General features: G+C 39.3%; 1 protein-coding gene across 1 annotated transcript in view; it reads left to right on the top strand.

Moving 5' to 3' along the window:
* ABCB5 (ATP binding cassette subfamily B member 5) overlaps positions 1-26,229 on the top strand; it is a 220,434-nt gene that overhangs the window by 163,370 nt on the left and 30,835 nt on the right. The window contains 6 exon segments of the mRNA XM_077122218.1: positions 306-446; positions 16,066-16,148; positions 16,151-16,221; positions 18,825-19,021; positions 20,781-20,948; positions 20,950-20,983. Of these exon segments, the coding sequence (XP_076978333.1) occupies positions 306-446; positions 16,066-16,148; positions 16,151-16,221; positions 18,825-19,021; positions 20,781-20,948; positions 20,950-20,983 (694 nt within the window).

Below are 26,229 nucleotides of genomic sequence, written 5' to 3'. Positions count from 1 at the left end.
AGTAGCTCTAAATCAAATCTCTTTCACTAGCTGTCCTTTCGTAGACTTTGTCCATTCATTTGAAAGTGTATAAAAGCAACTTTGCTGCATTTAAACTATAGAGTGTATAGATATAGAGAAAATGATTATGTGTTTTCTTTATCGTATTTCTCAGTTATAAAAAAATCACTTTCTCTTTAATACTTAAAATGTATATCCGCTTAAGTATAACATCTCTAAAGTCTTCTATATTTAATTCTCTACAACATTTATCATATATTGCCCTTGCTCATGCCCCGTTATTTGGTAAATTTTGTGTATTTCAGAAATGCTTTGAAGAAAGCACAGATCTTTGGAAACTGTTACGCATTCAGCAATGCCTTTGTATATTTTTCCTACACAGCAGGGTTTCAATTTGGAGCCTATTTAATTCAGGCTGGAAGAATGACCCCAGAGGGCATGTTTGTGTAAGTGGTATAAGTATATAAATACTCTAAGTGGATCATGTATTCAAATTAACCTGGAACATTTCTACTTCATAGTGGATTATTATTTTATCACATATTTGAAAAAAAAAGCATACTTGCAAAATTTTAAAAATTTGTGCTATTTAATATCTATAAGAAGTGCCATCTAACTGGTGAAATACTGATATTATACTTTGAAAGCAGGATCTGAGTTAAATTCCCAAATGACTCACTCCCTTCTTCACTTTGCTGGAAATTAAGAATGTAGGTTAAATTATACCTTCTTGTCATCTATTTCTTAGAAAATCTGTAGTACTTCCAGAGTGGAGAAGGTTTTATTAGGTACGAGAGCAAATTAATGAGAGTGAGTTCTTTGCTAAGCAAATACTCCAGAATAAACACATATTAAAAAGTTTTACCCTTCATATGTCATATTTAGACCTAATCATCATATTCCACTGAGTTTGCCTTTTCCCAAAACATTTTTTGGAGCTTCTGTTTTGGAATTATATTCACATAATTATGAATTTCTTTATTTTATATGAGCATCTAAACTTAACTGCTAAAATTAGAAAAATTAATTCTGACTGTGCCTCTTAAGCCTCTTTAAAGTTTCAGAAAATTTTGTTAATCCACATCATAAATGTCATTGCTAAACATTTAGAGCTAGAGAAATTCACACAATACTTAACCCCAAAAAAGAGGAATGTTATGCGCTTTTGCAAGCTCGTCAAAGCATATGCATCCAAGTGAGGATCACCCTCTTCAAAATAATGACTGGGAGAAAATACATGTTCCAAGATGCTGCCATTTGGCAAAACATGTTGGCAACTCCTCTTGGGATTTGCCTCCCAAGTCTCAGCACATTCTTTTAAATATCTTCATTGGTGGCACATATGTGCGCGTTGAGGCTGTATTCAATTTGCGGAAACAGTCAAAAGTCATTTGCAGTGAATTACTTTTGGAGTAATTTAGTTTCTGTTCACACTGAAAAATAATTATTTATTTATTTATTTATTAACATTAACTAAATTCCCAGGAAATTTCTTTGCTAGGCAATAATAAGAAAAGTGTTCACAGTTTACCAACCCAGTATCCATAAATCTTGACTGACCATAAGGCCACTTAGCTGTTTCCTGAAAGCAGATTGCCTTGTTAAATAGAATACATGCATTTTAAATTTCAACAGAGATTCAGGTCCCCTTTTCTGAAGCCATGCTTCCTGTGGAACCTAAAAACACCTAAAATTTAGCATGACCTTCATTCTAATTGCCAGATTAATTACTTAGTCAGAGTTTAATTAACAAAAAAGGAAATCTGGATTCACACAGGTTGATTTTTCAACTTACCCTCCATCAAATGATCAGGTTTTTTCTTTGGTTCTAATGCAATACAGGAAGTCCCAAGCTTAAAAGTGGGTTGTTTTCCAAAAGTTCATTTGCAACTTTGAAACTCAGAACAGTATTCTCATGTTGCTCTGAACTCTCTGCTGCCTCCTTTAAATCCCCAGGATTCCACTCCAGTTTAACTGGTCTTTGCATTAGGAGAAAGCAAGCCAATTGAATACATGCATACTAACGTAAGACGTCTGATAATCTTATATCAGAGACGTCAGTGTCTTATATCAAGCACTCTTGAGCCTCTCAAAGAATTTTTATTTTTAAAAGCATTCGCAACACAAACTGACTTCTATTTGGTTTCTTGAAGGCAGTATAACAAATCAATAGGGAAAACCACCTCATCTTTCGATCATCAAACTCACCGGGCTACCACATGCTCCACCACCCCTCCCATCTCAGTGGAAGAACTCCTGTCCCTGTCTAAGGTGGAGTCCTGTGATGACCTTTTCTCTTTTACTACTATTTCTTTCCTTTATGATCATTTGTCTTAAAAAGAATCAAAGAAATCTTTCCTGTGACCCTAAGTCTCCTTCTAGCTACCTCCAATGTCTCTGTTCTCTTTTGCAGCAAAACAAATTCCAGAGTGCGTGACACCTGTTCTTTACATCTTTCCATGTGTCCAATATCTCCTAAGCTCACTCCAGGCAAGCCTTAGGTCCCACAACAACCCTGGAAAGATTCATTGTCAAGGTCACCAATGACTTCCGTCTCACCCACCCGTGCTCAGTTCTCTAACCTCGCCTAACTTGATCTCTCCCCAGCATTTGACCCTCTTCTTCCTGAAATGTTTTCTTCTCTAGGCATCTGGGAAGCCTATTTTTCTCCTTTATCATTGACATCTCTTATGTTTTCTTACTGGAAAGGAACATTTTTCTGCTGGGCCTCCAAATGTTGAAGGACCTCAAAGCATTCAGACTTCTTTCTCCATTTGTGCATTCTCCGTGGTAATCTCATCCAATCCTATGGTTTTAAATACCGCCACAGTAACCCTCATCTGAGTCCCTACCTCTCCTTGACTGAACCAGTGCAACAGCCTGTTCTCTGATGTTCTTGTTCCACTCTTGCTTCCTTATGATCCATTCTCCACACAGCAGCCAGGCTGATCTTTTAAAGAGCAAATCTAAACCGTCACTTTTTTGAAACATTCCAACAACTTCTCATTGAAGTTTGAATAAAACCAAATTTGTTATCATGACCTAAACTATTTCTGTTTTTCAAGATTCTTCCAGTTTTCTTCCCTTCTACATCCAGTATCTAATGCCAGGTACTTTGGCAGGAGGACTCAGTCTAAGTCAAGGATATCTGTAATTGGGACTCAATCTCTATGTACTAAGATTTGTTTAGGTTTAAACTAAGCAAAGAAACTTTTAGGCAAAGAATGATACAACCTCAAAACCACCACCATCTCTTTCACGCCTGCAAGTGACATCAGGTAAAATGTTTTCTGAAAGGGCTTCCCAAGATTTCCAATCATTCTACTACTTATAATAATCATTATAAAAGCAAACCTCAAGGGCAGGCCACAGTGGCTCAGCAGGCAGAGTTCTTGCCTGCCATGCAGGAGACCCAGGTTCAATTCCCAGTGCCTGCCCATGCAAAAACAGTAAAAAAGAAAAGAAAAGAAAAGAAAATCTCGATTGAGTCCATACTAGTTTTTAATCATTTGTCATGAATTACCTGTATAATCCTCTCATTTACCCTGTGAAATATTATGATTTCCATTTACAGGTGGGAAAAATTAAGACCCAATGGGCACCTAACTTGTCCAAGTACAGATTCACATGCATGATTCCAGATGTCAGAGATTTTGCTTAATTGCCTTTATTATTATTATTAATTAATTCTGTGGACAAGTCTTCATAAACTTTGCTGTGTAGAAATAATTTATAAAAATAATTCTGCTCAGTTTTCCAAACATTTGAATATGCAGAGCTGAGCTGATTCTTAACATAAATGGAACAGGTAGCTTGTTTAGTGTTATTTTATAACCCTAAAATGCCGGAGAACCAAAACACCCTACTGCAAAACTTCCTCCCCCTACTGACCTGTCATGCTCCCTGAATTTCTTCTCATTAAATTCATTAAAAATGGTCATCATCTAAAGATACATGCACTTTGGCGGTCAGAACATACTCAAGGAACATTAGCATAAGAGCAGTGGATCATGAATAGTATCTCACTGATACAGTACAGTGCCCTGAAAGGAAAGGAAATTTTGGTGGAGAGGAAGAACAAGAAGACAGAGCGCTCTCTGGACTAGGGCCACTGGGATCATATTTTATTTGGCTTTCATCCGGTCAGACTACAGGCAGAATAAGGGTAGCCATACTTTTAGGGTATAGACAAAGGAGAGATTCTCTAAGAAATAGGCACTGGGCCTAGAGCTGTGCAAAATTGTGAATAGATTAATTTGCCTTCAATATCAAAGTCTACTACCTTATTAGAGACCCAGTATAATCCACTGTTACCATCAGTGTGTCACCATGAAGGTGTCCCCTTTCAACACAATAAACTATACTCAGCCTGAAAGACTCTGTGCCTTCCAGAGTCTGGGATAACAGACATTGCTGTATCTAATCCCCCAACTGAAGGAGGATGTCTACAAAGTAGACTGTCTCTTACAATTACCCTCCTTAGGTAAAAAGTCCTTTGTGCCATTTTCCAAATCAATGGTTTCCCAACTTACCACCTGAGGAGCTGATTAAAAATGCAGATACCCAGAGCTTGCCCTAAAAATCTAATCTGTAGATCTGGCATGGGGCCTAGAATCTATATGTTACCCAAAATCCCAGGTTATTCTGAGGTATAGAGTCTGGATCACATTTTAAGAAAGAAGAGCTCGAGGAATAATCCTAGTTGTTCTCCAAAGCTACTTAGAAACTTAAAGTTCTAGTTTGGCTCCTATCACAAACTTTCCCAGAATTATATAAAAATCAGAGAAATCATATTTCAATCTATTTCTTAAAAAATAAAGATGTATAATAATATTCACTATAAAATATGAACATATTTTCATGATTTGTAGCTGTGGGGGATGGGTAAGATGTCTCTCATTCAGGAATGACAGTATGCCTTAGAAAGTTGTAACATCAGAATCACTCGATGTGCTCACAACATTTTATCACCAATGCTATCAGCTAGCTACTTCCTCTTTAAAAAAAAAACACACACACCATACATTTCTTATGTGAGAATTTGTCTCATTTCATCTCAGTTGTAGACATTTCTCTGAAATGAGCATTTAAAATAAGATGATAACATTCCTCATTTGGCAGCCTTGCAGCCAGTGAATAGGATCATTTAGAAAATCTCTATTTAGGATCTCATACACATGCATATAAGACACTACCCCTCTGCCTCTCTTAATCCTTGTGCAACACTTCCAGTTTTAACTTCAGTATAAACACAAAATAACTTTATTTTCCCCTGCTCTGATTTTGCATTAGTGCAGTATAGTCCCAGAAACCATTAGTGCCCAGCTAAATATTCTGTAACTATCTATACCCCCACTTCATAGCTTTTTTCTTTCTCTGTGATTTTCTTACTATTTTGCCATACCTGTAAGCAGGAGGCTTAGTACAGCAGAGCAAATGTGTAAGAAGGAATTAAAATAGCCTTTGGTACATGTGATAATAAAGCCAAGCTTTGAAAACTGCAAAGCCAGGCAATATATGTGTTTTGGTCCTAGTCCTCCTAAAATCCAAATGTAGTTCTTAAGAAATTGTATTGGGCTTTCAGTATTAGATGTGATTATTGGCCCAAAGAGTGACATAGGAGAATTTTCAATGAGTATTAATAGTTGACCAATACTTTAAAAAAATAAGAGATGGAAAGAAGCCAGCCAGGCCTCCACAACCACATTCACTATAGTGAGTTGGGCAGCCATTGAGGATCTGTGAGTGTCTTCATCATACCAGGAAAGCAACCTGAGTTGTTAGCCCATGAGGAAAGCAGGCATGTCTCCTTTCTGCATTCACACCATGGCAGACACCCAGCTCCTGCTTGGTTCCTCCCCAGACACTCTCAGAAGAAAGGAAGACTAGATAAGGAGATTAGATAGAGAGGTCAGCCACTAAGAGGCTCTAAAAGAGATAAATCAAGGGAGAACTGATTTCTAGGGCCCACTGAATATTCTGAAATGGGAAAGCAGGAGGTAAGATACACCAGCATGTAGGTAGAGATGGTTTGGGCCAGCCTTACCCTGGAAGGAGCACCATGTAGGGGAAGCACAGTGAGCAGGGAGGTTCAAGTTCCAGCCCTAGAGCTTCATGGCTGTGTGACCCTGGGCAAGCGGCTTCATTTCTCTGGGTTGGGGTCTCCTCATTTAAGAAGTAAGAAGAATTCCTGCCCTATTCATCTCCGAGGAAATGATCGAATGGTATCATGTATATGAAAACATTCTGTAAAACTTAAAGGACCAAATAAATGCAAGTCATTTACTTTCTCCTGTCTAATGAGGATAGGGTTTAGGGTGGGAAGAAAGGATCTTTTTGTTGTAGATGGGGAATATAGAGAAAGAGTATGAATACAGGAATAATTTTATTAGCCACACCATTGAAGAAAGATACTCTGCCTTTCACTCCAGGGAAAGAAACTTTTTGATTGGGGACTTCAAAAGGTGTGATTTGATCCAGTATGCTAATATGTTTCTATGGAAGTGAGTTTTATTTTTCTAACAGAAGATATTCCATTAACCTTCAAGTCTATAAGAGAAATAATAACTTAGATTTGTTGAGTGCTTGTATGTTTTGCACTGAACTAAGCACTTTACATTATTTACTCATTTAATTCTCACAACCCAATAAGATGGAGACATTCCTAGCTCTTGTTTGCATAGGAAACAGAAGTACAAAGAAGGTAAGTAACATGCCCAAGGTCACGAAACTACTAAATAGTGAAGATGAGATGTGATTTGGCTTCAGATCCCTGACTCTGAATCTCCCACCATACTTCCCTCTTGGAGAAAGTTGCCAAAGTCAACAAATTGAATGTCATGGTTAGGTTCATGTGTCAACTTGGCCAAGTGGTGATACCTGATTGTCTGGTTGGGCAAGTGCTGGCCTGTCTGTTGTGATGAGGACATTTCATAGAATTAGATCATGATCACGTCAGCTGCATCCGCAGCTGATTCCATTTGTAATCAACCAAGGGGCGTGTCTCCTATGATGAGTGATGCTTAATCTAATCACTGGAAGCCTTTTAAGGAGGATTCAGAAGAGACAGGCCCTTCCTGGAGTTCATCCAGACCCTCCATTGGAATCATCGGCTTCACAGCCTGCCCTGTGGATTTTGGACTCTGTGTTCCCATGGTCACGTGAGACACTTTTATAAATTTTATATTTTTGAGTGTTCCCTGTTAATTCTGTTTCTCTATAGAGCCCTTACTAATACATCTTGGTACCAGGAGTGGTTCTTAAGAAACAGAATCTTAAAAATGGGTTTTTATGAATGGTTTTCTACTTTGACTGAACTCAAAGACACTAAGGGCTCTTGATTCCCATAATCAGAATGACACTCCCAATCCATGGAGTGAGTTGGCAAAAGAGATAGTCAAAATATCACCATTCGATTCTCCTAATGCTTTGCTTGTATGAAGCCAGGCTCTGGGGGATAATGTTTTTGACACCTTTACAGGGTTTTGTAGAAATAAGAGGTATAGAGATGTTGGTTGGTTGTTGTTAGATACACTGGCTGCATTAAGGAGTGAAAGGGATGGGCTTAAGGCTTCTAACGAGAAGCTTAAGTGCCATCTGACAGATGTAGACATTTCTATGATATCCTGAAGGAAAATCTTATTTCCTGTAACCGTAGACTTGAGATCTCTGGAAATCAGATTCAGAATCTTATTGTTAGAGTAGCAACTTTACAACATACACTGAAATCTCAATCTTGCATGCTGTCTGCCATTAAAGTGAGGGCATTGATTGGAAAGGAGTGGGACCCTGAAAAATGGGATGGTGACATATGGGTTGATAATGATGTCGGGGGTGAGATTGAAACCCTACGTCATGCTGAGTCTTCTCTAGATAACCCTGTTAATAGTTTGCCCTGAGGACATAACTGCTCCACCTCCAGCCTACCTTGAGGAGTTGGCCAACTTTCCTCCTGAAGGGATTAGCCCTAGATTGATTAATCCTGTTTCACCAGATGAAACTGCAAATGAAGGCCCTAAAGCAAATGGCTTGGAAGATATTTCTAATTCTTTCAATGACCCACCCCCACCACCCCTCATTTCTTCCAGACCTATAACTAGACTTAAGTTCCAACAGGCCCCTAGTGAGGTACAAAGTATCACACATGAGGAGGTTACACTCCAAAAAAACTGCGTGAGTTTTCCAATTTATCAGAGGAATATGTGTGGCAATGGATCTTAGGGTGTGGGATAATGATGGAAGGAATATAAGGCTGGATCAGGCCAAATTTATTCATATGGGCCCACTAAGTAGAGATTCTGCATTCAATGTTACAGCTCAAGTGGTTAGAAAAGGTATTAACAGTTTGTTTGATGGTTGGTTGAAACATGGATCAAAAGGTGGCCAACATTACCTGAGGTTGAAACGCCAGAACTGCCCTGGTATAATGTAGATGAGGAGATCCAGAGGCTTAGAGAGATTGGAATGTTAGGTTGAATTTATCATGCAAAGCCTGCTCTTACACCCCAGGAATGTCTGGAGGATGCACCTTTTACCAGAACAGTGAGAAATAAATTTGTGAGACTAGCACCATCATCCCTGAAGAGCTCTGTGGTTGCACTTCTCTGTAGGTCAGATATTACTGTAGGAACTGCTGTCACTGAGCTGGAATCCTTAAACATAATGGGGATGATGGGATCCTGAGTTGGCAGAAGCCAGGTGGCAGCACTTAATCGTCAAAGGCAGGGTAGACGTGGCAATTATAATAGACAGCAAACTCAAAGCAGGCATCAAAATTATACGACTAGCAGAGATCTGTGGCATTGGCTAGTAAATCATGGGGTACTTAGAAATACAATAGAAGGACAGTCTGCTAAATTCTTGTAAACAAAAGAGTTCTAGGTCAAGTGAACAGAAGTCTAATCTGAATTACAAAAACACAGAGTCACAGCCCCTTAATCAATTTCCAGACTTGAAACAGTTTACTGACCCAGAGCCCCTTGAATGAAGGGGAGGCCAGGTTCCTTTGGGGGAGAACCCTGTTACACTGCCACAAATTTATACTGTTAACCTTCCTCCAAGCCTTCCTCAAGGAGACTGATAGCCTTTTACCAGGGTAACTCTGCATTGGGGAAAAGGAAATGATCAGATATTTGGGGGATCATTAGACACTGGTTCAGAAGTGACATTAATTCCAGGGGACCCAAAGCATCACTCTGGCCCACCAGTCAGAGTGGAAGCTTATGGAGGCCAGGTGATCAATGGAGTTTTAGCTCAGGTCTGTCTCACAGTGGGTCCAGTGGGACCCTGGACCCATTCTGTAGTTATTCCCCCAGTTCCAGAATGTATAATTGGTATAGACATACTGAGAAACTGGCAGAATCCCCACATTGGCTCTCTAACTCTATTATGGTGAGGGATATTATGGTGGGAAAGGCCAAGTGGAAGCCACTAGAACTTCCCTTACTGAGTAAAATAGTAAATCAGAAGCAATACCAGATTCCTGGAGGGATTGCAGAGATTACTGCCACTGTTAAGGACTTGAAGGATGCAGGGGTGGTGATTCCCACCACATCCCCATTCAACTCTCCTATTTGGCCTGTGCAGAAAACAGATGGGTCTTGGAGGATGATAGTGGATTATCATAAGCTCAATCAGATGGAATTCCAATTGCAGCTGCTGTTCCAGATGTGGCATCATTGCTTGAGCAAATCAATACATCCTCTGGTACCTAGTATGCAGCTATTGATCTGGCAAATGCTTTTTTCTCAATAGCTATTAGTAAGGACCACCAGAAACACTTTGCTTTCAGCTGGCAAAGTCAGTAATATACTTTCACTGTCCTACCTCAGGGGTATATCAACTCTCCAGCCCTATGTCATATTCTTATCCGCAGCCACCTTGATCATTTCTCCCTCCCACAAGACATCATACTGGTCCATTATATTGATGATATCATGTTGATTGGACCTAATGAACAAGAAGTAGCAACTACTCTAGACTTACTGGTAAGGCATTTGCATGTCAGAAGATGGGAGATAAATCCAACAAAAATACAGGGGCCTTCCACCTCCGTGAAATTTCTAGGTGTCCAGTGGTGTGGGGCATGTTGAGATATCCCTTCTAAGGTGAAGGATAAGTTGCTGCATCTGGCCCCTCCTACGGCCAAAAAAGAGGCACAACGCCTAGTTGGTCTTTTTGGATTTTGGTGACAACATATTCCTCATTTGGGTGTGCTAACTCCAGCCCATTTATCAAGTGACCAGAAAAGCTGCTAATTTTGAGTGGGGACCTGAACAAGAGGAGGCTCTGCGACAGGTCCAGGCTGCTGTACAAGCTGCTCTGCCACTTTGGCGTATGATCCAGCAGATCCAATGGTACTGGAAGAGTCAGTGGCAAATAGAGATGCTGTCTGGAGCCTTTGCCAGGCCCCTATTGGAGAATCACAATGCAGACCCTTAGGATTTTGGAGCAAAGCCTTACCATCTGCTGCAGATAACTACTCTTCTTTTGAGAATCAGCTTTTGGCCTGCTACTGGGCCTTAGTAGAGACTGAACACTTAACCATGGGCCACCAAGTTATCATGTGACCCGAGTTGCCTATCATGAGCTGGGTGTTGTCTGATCCACCAAGCCATAAAGTTGGGCATGCGCAGCAGCACTCTATTGTAAAATGGAAATGGTATATACGAGATAGGGCCAGAGCAGGTCCTGAAGGCACAAGTAAGTTACATGAAAAAGTGGCCCAAATGCCCATGGTCTCCACTCCTGCCACATTGCCTTCTCTTTCCCAGACCAGAGCTATGGCCTCTTGGGGAGTTCCTTACAGTGAACTGACTGAGGAGGAGAAAACTCGGGCCTGGTTTATAGATGGTTCAGCACGATATGCAGGTACCACCAGAAAGTGGACAGCTGCAACACTACAACCCCTTTCTGGGGTGTCCTTAAAGGACAGTGGTGAGGGGAAATCCTCCAAGTGGGCATAACTTTGAGCAGTGCCCCTGGTTGTTCATTTGCTTGGAAGGAAACTGGCCAGAGGTGCATTTGTATACTGACTCATGGGCTATTGCTAATGGTTTGGCTGGATGGTCAGGGACTTGGAAAGACCATAATTGGAAAACTGGTGACAAAGAGGTCTAGGGAAGAAGTATGTGGATAGACCTTTCTGAGGGAACTAAAAACATGAAAATATTTGTGTCCCATGTGAATGCGCACCAGAGGGTGACTTCAGCAGAGGAAGGTTTTAATAATCAAGTGGATAAGATGACCCGTTCTGTGGATACCAGTCAGCCTCTTTCCCCAGCAACTCCTGTCATTGCCCAATCGGCTCATGAACAAAGTGGTCATGGTGGTAGGGATGGAGGCTATGCATGGGCTCAGCAACATGGACTTCCACTCACCAGGGCTGACTTGGCTACAGCCACTGCTGAGTACCCAATCTGCCAGCAGCAAAGACCAACCTCCGATATGGCACCATTCCCTGAGGTGACCAGCCAGCTACATGGTTGCAGGTTGATTACATTCTACCACTCCCTTCATGGAAGGGGCAGTGATTTGTTCTAATTGGAATAGACACATACTCTGGATATAGGTTTGCTTTCCCTGCACACAATGCTTCTGCCAAGACTACCATCTGTGGGCTTACAGAATGCCTTATCCATCATCATTGTATTCCACATAGCATTGCTTCTGATCAAGGAACACACTTCACAGCAAAAGAAATGCAGGAATGGGATTCTCTTGTCTTACCATGTTCCCCAACATCCAGAAGCAGCTGGATTGATAGAATGGTGGAATGGCCTTTTGAAAACTCAATTAATTACGGTGCCAACTAGGTGGCAATACCTTGAAAGGCTGGGGTAATGTTCTCCAGGAAGCTGTATATGCTCTGAATCATTATTTGCTGTATGGTGCTGTTTCTCCCATAGCTAGAATCCATGGGTCCAGGAACCAAGGCATGGAAATGGAAGTGGTACCATTCACTATTACCCCTAGTGATCTACTAGGAAAATTTTTGCTTCCTGTCCCTGCAACCATGAGCTCTGCTGGTCTACAGGTTTTAGTTCCAAAACGGGGAGTGCTTCCTCCAGGAGAAACAACAATGATTCCATTGAACTAGAAGTTAAGACTGCCACCTGGTCACTTTGGGTTACTTATGCCACTGGATTAACAAGCCAAGAAGGGGATTACATTATCGTCTGGGGTGATTGGCCCTGACTATCAGGGGAAAGTAGGACGGCAACTACATAATGGAGGTAAAGAAGAGTTTTCTTGGAATATAAGAGATCCCCTAGGGCGTCTTTTAGTACTATCATGTCCTGTCATTAAAATCAATAGAAAACTGCAGCAACCCAATCCAGGAAGGACTACCAATGGCTGTGAAACTTCAGGAATGAAGGTTTGGGTCACCCCACCAGGCAAAGAACCACGGCCAGCTGAAGTGCTTGCTAAGGGTAAAGGGAACATGGAATAGGTAGTGGAAGAAGATAGTGATAAATATGAACTTCGACCACATGATCACTTACAGAAACAAGGACTGTAATGCTGTTTTGACTATTTAAGTTGTAAGATATCAAGTTTAACAATGAATATTACCCAAGGATTTGCACCCTATTCTGGAGAGATTTAATGTGTTTCCAGTTATATGCAAGACAGTTGAGTATTGTTAGGTGAAAGGAAAAATGTGTGTTTTGTTGTTTTTTATTTAGAAATTTGGTATGGTTTAAGGTGGTATGTATAGCTTCCAAGTTGACTAGGGGTGGACTGTCATAGTTAGTTTCATGTGTCAACTTGTCCAAGTGGTGATACCTGCTTTTCTGGTTGGGCAAGTGCTAGCCTATCTGTTGAGATGAGGACATTTCATACAATTAAATCATGATCATGTCAGCTACACCCACAGCTGATTATACTTGTTATCAGCCAATGGGGAGTGTCTTCTGCAATGAGTAATGCTTAATCTGATCACTGGAAGCCTTTTAAGGAGGATTCAGAAGACACAGGCTCTTCTTGTCTCAGCTGTTGAACCTCTCCTGTGGAGTTCGTCCAGACCCTACATCGGAATCATTGGCTTCACAGCCTGCCCTGAGGATTTTGGACTCTGTGTTCCTGTGGTCACATGAGACACTTTTATAAATTTTATATTTTTGAGTGTTCCCTGTTGATTCTGTTTCTCTAGAGAACCCTAACTTATACATTGAATAAGGGAGCAGGACCCAAGGGAGATTAATAGATATGAGCCATAACCATGCAGGGTATTCCTGTTTATATCAATTTTAATTAAAACTGGAATATTTTGTCTATGCTTTTGTGTGATGTTCTAATCCAAAGGATCTTTTTTAGATTCCAGTTTTATTTCTGCAGTATTTATGGGTGAGGGGATTTTCCCTCATTGTTCAGACAAGTTGGAAAGGGTCATGGTGGTGAGAATGCAATGACGATGGCCCTATTACCCCATAGAGAACCCATGGAACTAGAGAAGGAGAGAGTCATCTGAATATGCTGGGGTGTTCCTTCCCAGACTTCTTCCTGTTCAGTATTTTCCTTCTCTTACCCACAGCCAAGCTAAAAGTATTGTTATAAATTTAGTGCTATATAAGGAAAACTACAGTTAAGATTTCTTCTTCTATGGACAATTTAAGGTTATAAGAGTTATTAAAATTAAATTCAGGTTTATATAATTTATGTAAAATTTCTATTTATATTTATAAATATACGATAATATGAATATAGAATTTATGTAAAATTCATTTTTGTAATTGAAGAGTTTGTGCAATATGAAAATCATTTCTGGACTCTGGAATGTATTTTAATGTTCCTTAATCTTACGTATAGGAGTGAAATGGATACCTAAGCGCTTATTATAGATTAATACTGTAAAAACCATAATAAGTGAGAATGTATCATTAGTTACTTTAAAACATTTGATTTTACAGAAAAAATGTTTCCCTTTACATATTTCACATGGCTCAAGGCTAACAGTGACACGGGGGGTTGGCCTGAACATTTCTCTGGAGTCAGCAGTCTGTTCAGATGCCTCCAGGACTTTAAACCAATTTGAAGGATATATCTTAATTGTCAAAGAGTTAAAACACTGGTTGTGCAGTAAATACCTGTTGAGTAGAAGTGAACTGCAATGTACCTCACTCCAGCAAATTGGATCAGTCTGGCTTAGGACAAATTCTGTAGTAGACCACTATAGAATTGGGTGGGCCTTGACCTATCTTTATATAGAACCTATCCTGGGAAAAAAGTATAAAGAAAAAAACTAGTGTCCGACTCAACCCCTAGAAAGCCCATCACCAAAAATTCATAGTTGCCTCCAAGTTCCTCAATATAACTCCCAACAACCCCCATACTATTTACCCTCCTCTCAACCCATATACAACAAAGCCAACTTTAGGGCTTTTAACCTATACACTCCCCTCTCTACTGAAACTTCTCTTCCTACTCTGTTGTCCATCTTTTGAGCCATTTAACTCTCACAGACACTGTTCTAAATGGAAAGTCCTTCTCCCCTTCTCTATGATATTTTCATTTTAAGAGGACCTGACAATGACAGGACATTTATGACTAATGCTTAAGGGGATTTTAATAGTGGAAGCCTCTAAACAGATAGATATTTTGACACATCTCAAATCATAGGAGGAAACTATTTTATCTGAGACCTTTCTACCTCTACGGGACTAGAATCCAGATCTCCTGACTCATAATCTGGTTATCTTTTTACCTCATCTGTTGACTCTTATTCGGATCCAATTGAGGCCTGTGAGAGCCCTCACAAGACTCAGTCTGATCCAGTATTATTTTTCCTTACATTAAAAGACAAAAAGAAAAACAGCCCCAGATTGTGTTACTAAATTCATGACCCCTGTTGATGTTTATAACGAGGTATTAAGTAAATTTGAGTGGCATTTTTAGCTTTAGATCATTCTGCAAGTGTTAGTACTAAAAATGTCTTGACATTACAGACTAGCTGCTACAATAATTTTAGCTTCAGACAACCCAGTAAAATAGTTGATTTTATAGTTTATATTGTGTTTGACCTTTGTAATGCCAACAGGATTTAGGATCTGAAGTCCAGGTCCCCAAAGAGATTATTACATCAGCATTCATCCTTCAATAGGTCCCCCACAGGAGAAATTACCAAGGAGTCCAGACATATTTACCTTGCCGTGATTCAGCAAGGCAAACAAGCACCTGGGTTCTGTAATATCCTTGTAGTGCCTAATGTTTGAATATTGCCTGTGAAATTTGTCCAGGGCATTTCATTGAATTGTACCTTTATCTCTTCTCAGATACATTATTTTTCTTTCCTGTGAAGTGTTTTCATGCCCAAAATGCAATAGAAAATGAGAGAGGAAATATTTCACTGTGACCATGTGATATGCTGCATTTCTGTGACAATTCTGTATGCTTCCAAGCATCATTTACATATGTACTGTTTTATAAATAGCATGTTTTGAAACTGAGATCATAATCTAGAGCCAACCTCAAAGAGAAAAGCTCTTCTTCCAGTATTAACTAAGGTGTATTTTAGTCAGATTTCGTTTTGGCAACCTGAAAAGAGTATAGCCCTCATGCTTTTCTCTCTTTGAATTGTGTAGCACATCAGGATGATAAATTATCTGGCTTTAATTATCTGTTCTGTCTACATTATATGCAAAAAAAGAAGAAGAAGAGAAAAGAAAACCTACATCACATCTGCTGGGTAAATTTAGATTTCACTACTAGAGATTGATTCTCCCTGTTGTCAGTTGAATTCTCTGTCAAATCTCCTAGTAAGCAAGCTGAACATCAAGGTGGCTAAAAGAAGTTTTATGTTCACTAGTTGGGGCCTTTGATCTCTGTCTCTGACTTGGAAGAGAAATTTTTGAGATTACCCAAGCCACAAGGGTTATTTTGGTTTACAGGGAAAAAAATGATTACAGTGTGGTAGAAAATTTTCAAAAGAGATACCAATGTTGGGCCTTCAGCAGTAGTCGTTGTCTGGGCCAAAAGATTATATTCCTGTACCTACCTTTGCCTTTATTTCTAGAGAACCACTGTTTTAAAATGGACCTAATATTCCAATATCTGATCTTTTGATAGAATTTTTACTGCTATCGCATATGGAGCTGTGGCCATGGGAGAAACACTTGTTTGGGCATCTGAATATTCCAAAGCCAAGTCTGGGCTGCAACTCTGTTTACTTTGTTGGAGAAGAAATCGACTATAGATACCTACAGTCAAGAAGGGAAAACTCCAGTGAGCACAATGTTGATTTTAAATGTCTGTTTATGACAAATTGTACATATACATGCTTTCAAAATAAGATTTTTAAATAAAGGCACTATTTGATAATGTTGCAAATGATAGTACAATAGTAATATAAAGAATTAAACTCATATAAAATAATTGTTATGCCTACAATAACAAAATAACAAAAGGAGGTTTAATCAGATTTTCATCTCTACTATATATAATTTGTTTATTTTCCTGATACCATGAAAATGTTATTGAAGAAAGGTTTGCTATCTGTATCACACTTTATTTATACTGCAAAAGTTTTAGTCTTGGATGGAAATTTGCATTATGGTTTATTTGCTTATTCACTGTTAATATATGCAATATAAGCATTGTCCTGCTGCATCAGGCACCATTTTTCACTGGAAATATATTCATAATCAGAAAAGAAATACATAAGGAGAATATACTTATTAAATTTACCACGTATGTGCAAACACATACAAATTTAGCCACAGACCCTAAAAGACTGTCAATATTAAAAAGGACATTATGGGGAATTTGTCGTATAATTTTAAGACAAGCCTCCAAATAATAGTCTTATATATTAAATACATGTTCAATTTTAAGACCTTCTTAAATGTTAAATATAAAAGTAAGAGTAACCATTTTAGATATATATAAAAGAAAGTCTTCATTTAAGGTTACTTTTCCCTAGAACTTTAACAGTAGCATTATACATCTGATAGCTCAAACCAATACATTGTCAATAGAGCTACATAATTGTTTAAGGGAGTGCACACAGTTAGTGACAGAAATTTAAAAATTTTGAAATCCCAAGATAGAATATTCAAAGATATTCACAGTGTACTTGCCTAGTAGAATGTAAAGGATACAAGAAGAAACTTACTTCTTTGAAATCTTAGGACTTAGTCTATAATAGTATTTCTACACATTTTTTGGCCCATGCACTTCCCAAACAAACAAAAAAGAAACCAACAAAAATTCAACAAATGGTGCTGCAATAATGGGATACTCACATGGAAAAAAATGAAAATGTGATCCCGCCATACAGCATACAAAAAAAATAGTATTGCTACACATTTCTTTCTAAATATCATAATAGAGTAATTGAGGGTCTTACTGATCTCTCTCCCTACAATACTATGTATACATCATAGAATACAAAAATATTTTTTATAAAAACTATAAAATTAACTTATTTAATCTTTATTTTACTTTGTATGCTAACATTTCTAAATATTATTACTCCCTGTGCTTTATAAAATTAAAGTCTAATAAAATAAGGTTGGCAAATATTGTTATTGAAGCTGGAAGATGAATACATGGCTTTCCATTACATCCCTCTACTTTTATATATGTTTGAAATATTCCATAATAAGATGTTAAAGATACTAAGAATAAATTTTAAAATATATTAAAGTCTGGAAGTTTTCTAGAATATTTCTCTATGCCTTGCCAAAGGCATCCACACATTCACAGAAACAATTACACACTCTAATTTTCTACAGTACTCTATTTTGTTTTTTATAATCTTTTTATACAAATAATATTCATACATTGTAGAAGGGAAATGAAAAACACTGAATAAGCTAAAAAATAAAACAAAATTTCCTATTACTATAGTTAATATCTTGTAATATATCCTTCCAGATATTTTTCTTCCTAAATCCAGAACTCTTAGCCACATCTTCACATTGCATTTCTTAAACAACAGAACCACATCATCATCAAATAATTTATATTGTTCTTCCCCTCCGCGTACCCCTACCTCCTTCCTATATACGAGGCACTGAATATGCTGACTATCACTATTAAACCTGACAGTATGGAATCCATCTGAAACCCCGGGCACCCCTACCACCACCGCCCCCCACAGGATCCATTTTCAAATGTGACCAAGTGGGGGCAGACATGAAATTCAAAAGCATCTTAAATCTTAGGTAACAAATACAAAAGAAGGAAAGTTAATCATAATTTATTAATAGTTCTGGAAATTCTTTTTAAACTTCTCTGTGTGTATAAGTAAACTTCTCTTCAACCATTAAAGAGACTGAAACATAGCGAGAAAACTAAAATTTTAGGCTAATACCATTGCCCAATAATAGTCTGTTGAAAATGAAGATAAATCAGAATTCAAAACATTACATAAATTAACCAAAAATTTGTCTAATTTACAAAAATATCACATATAGTTTATGATGACTCCATCTGTTCTGAATCAAGCAGTAAAGGCCTGTAAAGAACAAACCAAATAAAACAAGATGTATATATTGAGAGCAGCTAGTCAAATAACTAACCTGCAGAAAGGACTGGATATTGAAGAGGCGCATAGGTTAACCTGCAGGAATACAAGTGCTTTTTAAGAACTTTGAAATGCAGTTGTGAAAATAACAACAAAAAATACACATATATATAAAACTAAACAAAATGACAGAAACCAACCAATGTGCTGTCCCCAGCTCTACAGAAATTAATATGTTTAAAATTAAAATGGTTGTGAACAGCATACACAATTTTCAGAAAGTATCCAGCCAATGTGTTACAATGTGTTAAAAACTTCCTAAGTCACTCTTCCAAATGCCGTCAGTTTTCTTTAACAGGACATGTGTGAAGGAAATTTAGAATTTCAAGGAGTCTCTTTCTTTTATCCATGTTGCTCAGATATTTTTGTCCTTCATGGCTTATCGCTCAGTATTGAGAAAGGGAAGACAGTAGCATTGGTTGGAATCAGTGGCTGTGGGAAAAGCACTTCTGTTCAACTTCTGCAGAGATTTTATGACCCCGTGAAAGGGCAAGTGGTAAAACTGAATTTAAATACACCTAATATGGGGGTTAGTGGTAGTCTTCTTAAACATTCACCTGGGCCTAAGTAGCTTTGCTGTTTTGAGTGGGGCAAACAGTACAGAAGTCTAAAAAAAATTTCTAGCCCATCCCTTAAATGAGAGAACAAGCAATTCAATAACAAAAAAGATGTTAGGAACTTTGAGCCCAAGTACAAAGATCCAAAGTTTCTTCATACATACAGGCAGCAGAAATTTTAATCTGATAAACCATGGAATTCATTGGAGGACACTTCTGTTGTCCACTTCCCTATTTATTCTGTTCTGTTTTAAGATGGAGATAACAATCTCCTCCGTCCCCTTAATTCAGGCCTCCTGCTGACCCCACTGGCCACCCTCCCAGACCTCAACTTTCCAAACTTTAGCACATTTGACTCAATCCTTGAACCCAGGGACTATTTTTCTCACCTGGTACTTATCTTACTCTACCCTATATTCTGTTTCCATTATCCACTCCCCAGCAACCGTCACATCACACGTGCACACGCACACGCACACACACATACACACAGGCACACATACCCTTCCTGTCCTACCTGTTCTTCCCCACAAAAAACTATAAGCTTTTCAAGATCAAGGACTTCCATATTAGTCCCCATTCTCCCGTAATTTACTATCTTCTACATCACAGATTCTCCAGGAATATTTGCAAAATGAAAAGGTCCAAAATGACTCCCTTGAACTATGTAAAACTCATCTAACCATTATTTATACATAGCATAAAAACAGCATAGAATACCACTTCCTTTAAACCCTCCAGTGGTTTCCCACTTCAATTAGAATAAACCAGTGTCCATACCATCAATCAAGAATGGTCCTTCATGATCTGTTCTCTGCCTCCCCCTCCATCTCCTCTTCTATCATTCCCTGCCTCACTGTGCACTGTGTGTCTTTCTCCCTGGCTTCTCTGTGATCTTTAAACAGACCTATGGGCCTTCATTCTTGCCTATCCCCAGCTTAGAGTGTCCTGCTTAACTTCTGTGCTGGCTCCTCCTCATCTTTTGTGTCTCAGTCTAAATGTCACTTCATTTAGATAAGACTTCTTAAACAACCATATAGAAAATAATGCCCCCTTTCTCTCCTTTTCCATTGCTGCAGTCACGTCCCATGGCCCTGTCTCATGGTACTCTCTTTGACTGAGTCCAATGAGTTATCTGTCAGTGTATGAATTGCCTGCCTCTATCCACTAGAATATAAGCTGCGGGAGGGCAAGAACAGCTTTATCTTGTTCACTACTATTTCCCCATGCCTAAAGAGTGCCATCACATAGTATGTATGTGCATCAAATATGGTTGAATGTTGTTATATGTCCATGTGAATAAAGATGATTATGTGCAAAATCACATTATCTTTACATACGGACTACTGCTTCAATCTATACCTTGTTCTCTAACTGGGCTTTAATAAAATAGGTCAGTTGGTCCTCTTCCATTTGATTTCAGTACATGCTTTAGTCCAGACTTCAGGCAGTTTTCTGGAATATTTCCTAGAAATGTCAGGGAAGTTTAGGAGTCAACACTGTAGTCAGTCACAAGCTGTCTGCTTCTATATATGATTTATGAGCTTTCATTGGGTAACACTACACTTCGAAATAGCATAAATTCCTAACCTTCTTATTATGATTTGTATATGTTTGAATCCATAGTCATTACAGTGAATTGTAACATGATACAGTTGTCAGATCTTAACATACCGTTCTCCATTCTGCTTTGGGCAACTCTTTGATGGTGTGGATGCAAAGTAATTGAATGTACAGTGGCTCCATTCATAAATAGCAGTCGTTTCTCAGGAGCCTGTACTCTTCAACTGTAACATTGCCGAGAACATTGCTTATGGTGATAACAGCCGTGTTATGCCATTAGAGGAGATACAAGAAGTAGCAAGTACATATCCATTCTTTTATTGAAGCTCTCCCTGAGGTAAGAAAATGTCTGAGATCTTAAACTGCATATCTGCCAAGTAAGCCTAAGTAACGAGGATATCTAAGTGGTTGCTTTTATATAATCCTTGGATTATACAATTTTATTTGTTGCCACCTCTAACTTTAAAGGCAGAATATCAGGGAAGGTGCCAAGATGGCAGTTGAGCAAGGTGCATGATTTAGTTCATCCTCCAGAACAGCTACTAAATAACCAGAAACAGTACAGAACAACTCCTGGGGCCACATCAGTGACTGGACACACAGTGTACCATAGTCTGGACCACTGGACCAGATGTGAGTCCCCCCAGAACTGTGAGTTCCCCAAGCCATGGTGGCTGGCACCCCACCCCCACAGGCTGCTTCCCAGAGGGGAAAGGAAAGAGAGTTTGCCAGCAGCAGGGGCTGAGTGCAACCAAACTCCAATTGTGGAATTAATTAACAAATTCTGACAACCAAAAATAGGCCCCCAGCTCAGGTGAATCTGGTCAAAGTGAAGGTCGTTGATTTATGCCCTGGCACCAAGGGGGCAGGGCTGATGGAAAAAGAAAAAAAAAAGAAAGAAACAGAGGTTTTTGTGGCTGTGTTCCTACAAAGGCTTGACTGCCTTTGGATACAATGGGAGGGCTTCTCAGGCTGCAACTGCCCCAGGCATAGGCAGAAACGAGGTTGTTTGAGGGCTTGTCTGGAGCCTGTGCCTTCCCCAAGGGGAGGGGTGAAGCCCAACTCAGGTGGAATCCTTCCTTCAAGGAATTCTGACACCAGGGCTTGGTAATTTTGAGGCCATTAAAACCAACCTACAACCTCTCCTCTGTCTCCGCCATGTCCCCAGCAAGGAGAGTCGGCAAAGTTAAAGGTACTGCATCATCTTATGCTGGTGGAACCTACAGGCAGACAAGCAACACATACTGGACAGGATAAGAAAAACAGATGCAGAGATTTCACAGGAAAGTCTTTCAAACTGCTGGGTCTTACCCTCAGGGAGAACTGACGCAGGCGACTCTTTCCTCCTGACAGGAGGACTGATAGGTCTGGGAAAATCCGGCTTGGGTCTATAATACTTAAGTAGACCGTCCCAATGGTGGAAGGAAAGAGGCACCATACAGGCACGGCAAGAAACAAGAAAACAAGGACTGATATATTCTCCTCTGTTACACAAAACCTAAGAGGCCCGGTTAAGCTGAACTGAATGTTAAAGGATAGACAGACAACAAATTCATCCAGCAAGAAAACCCTAGGTAAAAGAAGTGAAAACAATCTCCAGAATAAACTATTTAAGTAATTAAGTGCCTAGACAACAGCAAAAAATAACAAATCACACTAGGAAAAGTGAAGCTATGACCCAGTCAAAGGAACAAACCAACAAATCAAATGAGATACAGGAGTTGAAATAATTCAGAATGTATGAACAGACATGAAAAAGCTCATCAAAAATCAAATCAATGAATTGAGGGAGGATATAAAGAAGGCAAGAGATGAACAAAAAGAAGAAATTGAAAGTCTGAAAAATAAATCACAGAAGTAATGGGAATGAAAGGCACAATAGAAGAGATGAAAAAACAATGGAAACCTACAATGTTAGATTTTGAGAGGCAGAAGACAGGATTAGTGAACTGGAGAATGGAACATTGGAAATCTGACAAGCAAAAGAAAATGTAGGGAAAAAATAAAAATATATATGAGCAGGGACACAGGGAATTGAATGAAAATATGAAGCGCACAAATATACATGTTGCATGTTGAGGGTGTCCCAGAAGGAGAAGAGAAGGGAAAAGGAGAGAAAAAATAATGGAGGAAATCATAACTGAAATTTCCCAATTCTTATGAAAGTCTTAAAATTATAGATCCAAGAGTGCACCGTATCCCAAAGAGAATAGATCCAAATAGATGTACTCCAAGACACTTACTAATCAGAGTGTCAGATGTCAAAGGAAAAGAGAGAATCTTGAAAGCAGCAAGAGAAAAGCAATCCATCACACACAAGCAAATGCTAGTAAGAATATGTGTAGTGGAGTGGACTTCCGGAGAAGATGGCAGCTTAGTAAGACGCGCGGATCTTAGTTCCTCCTCCAGAACAGCTACTAGGGGAGTAGAAATGATACAGAACAGCTCCCGGAGCCACGACAGAGATCAAAAAGACAGCGTACCCCATCCTGGAACAGCTGACTGGCTGGGAGAACCTGCTCCGGTGAGATTGCCAAGGGGCGCGGGCTTCCCCGGGCCGGGGCGGCAAGTGGCCGGTGTCCCTCCCTTCCTCCTTCCCGGGCCAGCTGGGAGAAGTGGACAGGTGGTCCCCTCAAGCCATGGTGGCTGGCGACCCCCACATGCGCGGCACCCCCGGACCAACTGGGAGAATTGGATCGGAGATCCCCAGGCCGCGGAGAACAGTGACCGGGGTCCCTTCCAGACATGTGACTTCCCGGTCCGGCTGGGAACGGTGCACGCTCCCGGGCCGCGGCGGCTGGTGCCCTCCCGCCACACTTGGCGCCCCGGGTCGACTAGGAGATTCGGACGGGCGCTCTCCTGGGCTGCGGTGGACGGCGACCCACCCCGCGTTTGGACCCCCGGGCCAACTGGCACACTTCCAAGCCTCTTCGGCTGGCGAACCTCCCCCATGGCGAGAGTTTTCCAAAGTTGAAGGACCCACAGTACCTTTTATTGGTGGGACCCGCAGACAAATGTGTGCCACGAGCGCCACCTACTGGGCAGGATAAGAAAAAAAGAGCTCAGAGAATTCACAGAAAAATCTTTCAAGCTGTTGGGTCCAACACCCAGGGAAATCTGACTAAATGCCCAGATGCCAGCAGATGATAATGGATCATGCTCAGAAAATTGAAAATATGGCCCAGTCAAAGGAGCAAACCAATAGTTCAAATGGGATACAGGAGCTGAGAAAACTAATGCTGAATATACGAACAGAAATGGAAAACCTCTTCAAAAACGAAATCGATAAATTGAGGGAGGACATGAAGAAGACATGGGCTGAACAAAAAGAAGAAATAGAAAAACTGAAAAAACAAATCACAGAACATCTGGAAGTGAAGGATAAAGTAGAAAAGATGGAAAAAACAATGGATACCTACAATGATAGATTTAAAGAGACAGAAGATAGAATTAGTGATTTGGAGGATGGAACATCTGAATTCCAACAAGAAACAGAAACTATCCGGAAAAGAATGGAAAAATTTGAACAGGGGATCAGGGAACTGAAGGAAAATATGAAGCGCACAAATATACGTGTTGTGGGTGTCCCAGAAGGAGAAGAGAAGGGAAAAGGAGGAGAAAAACTAATGGAAGAAATTATCACTGAAAATTTCCCAACTCTTATGAAAGACCTAAAATTACAGATCCAAGAAGTGCAGCACACCCCAAAGAGATTAGACCCAAATAGGCGTTCTCCAAGACACTTACTAGTTAGAATGTTAGAGGTCAAAGAGAAAGAGAGGATCTTGAAAGCAGCAAGAGAAAAACAATCCATCACATGCAAGGGAAACCCAATAAGACTATGTGTAGATTTCTCACCAGAAACCATGGAAGCTAGAAGACAGTGGGATGATATATTTAAATTACTAAAAGAGAAAAACTGCCAACCAAGACTCCTATATCCAGCAAAATTGTCCTTCAAAAATGAGGGAGAAATTAAAACATTCTCAGACAAAAAGTCACTGAGAGAATTTGTGACCAAGAGACCAGCTCTGCAAGAACTACTAAAGGGAGCACTAGAGTCAGATACGAAAAGACAGAAGAGAGAGGTATGGAGAAGAGTGTAGAAAGAAGGAAAGTCAGATGATATATATAATACAAAAGGCAAAATGCTAGAGGAAAATATTATCCAAAAAGTAATAACACTAAATGTTAATGGACTGAATTCCCCAATCAAAAGACATAGTCTGGCAGAATGGATTAAAAAACAGGATCCTTCTATATGCTGTCTACAGGAGAACCATCTTAGACCCAAAGATAAACATAGGTTGAAAGTGAAAGGTTGGGAAAAGATATTTCATGCAAATAACAACCAGAAAAGAGCAGGAGTGGCTATACTAATATCCAACAAATTAGACTTCAAATGTAAAACAGTTAAAAGAGACAAAGAAGGACACTATCTACTAATAAAAGGAACAATTAAACAAGAAGACATAACAATCATAAATATTTATGCACCAAACCAGAATGCCCCAAAATACGTGACGAATACACTGCAAACATTGAAAAGGGAAATAGACACATATACCATAGTAGTTGGAGACTTCAATTCACCACTCTCATCAATGGACAGCACATCTAGACAGAGGATCAATAAAGAAATAGAGAATCTGAATATTACTATAAATGAGCTAGACTTAACAGATATTTATAGGACATTACATCCCACAACAGCAGGATACACCTTTTTTCAAGTGCTTATGGATCATTCTCAAAGATAGACCATATGCTGGGTCACAAAGCAAGTCTTAACAAATTTAAAAAGATTGAAATCATGCACAACACTTTCTCGGATCATAAAGGAATGAAGTTGGAAATCAATAATAGGTGGAGTGCCAGAAAATTCACAAATACGTGGAGGCTCAACAACACACTCTAAACAACGAGTGGGTCAAAGAAGAAATTGCAAGAGAAATTAGTAAATACCTCGAGGGGAATGAAAACAAAAACACAACATATCAAAACTTATGGGACGCAGCAAAGGCAGTGCTAAGAGGGAAATTAATTGCCCTAAATGCCTATATCAGAAAAGAAGAAGAGGCAAAAATGCAGGAATTAACTGTTCACTTGGAAGAACTGAAGAAAGAACAGCAAACTAACCCCAAAGCAAGCAAAAGGAAAGAAATAATAAAGATTAGAGCAGAAATAAATGAAATTGAAAACATGAAAACAATAGAGAAAATCAATAAGAGCAGAAGTTGGTTCTATGAGAAAATCAATAAAATTGATGGACCCTTAGCAAGATTGACAAAAAGAAGAAGAGAGAGGATGCAAATAAATAAGATCAGAAATGGAAGAGGAGACATAACCACTGACCTCACAGAAATAAAGGAGGTAATAACAGGATACTATGAACAACTTTACGCTAATAAATACAACAATTTAGATGAAATGGACGGATTTCTGGAAAGACATGAACAACAAACATTGACTCAAGAAGAAATAGATGACCTCAACAAACCAATCACAAGTAAAGAAATTGAATCAGTCATTCAAAAGCTTCCTAAAAAGAAAAGTCCAGGACCAGACGACTTCACATGTGAA

Source organism: Tamandua tetradactyla, chromosome 1 (genome assembly GCF_023851605.1).
Source record: "Tamandua tetradactyla isolate mTamTet1 chromosome 1, mTamTet1.pri, whole genome shotgun sequence".
Taxonomy (NCBI): Eukaryota; Metazoa; Chordata; class Mammalia; order Pilosa; family Myrmecophagidae; genus Tamandua; species Tamandua tetradactyla.
This window is presented reverse-complemented; position numbering and strand designations above follow the sequence as displayed.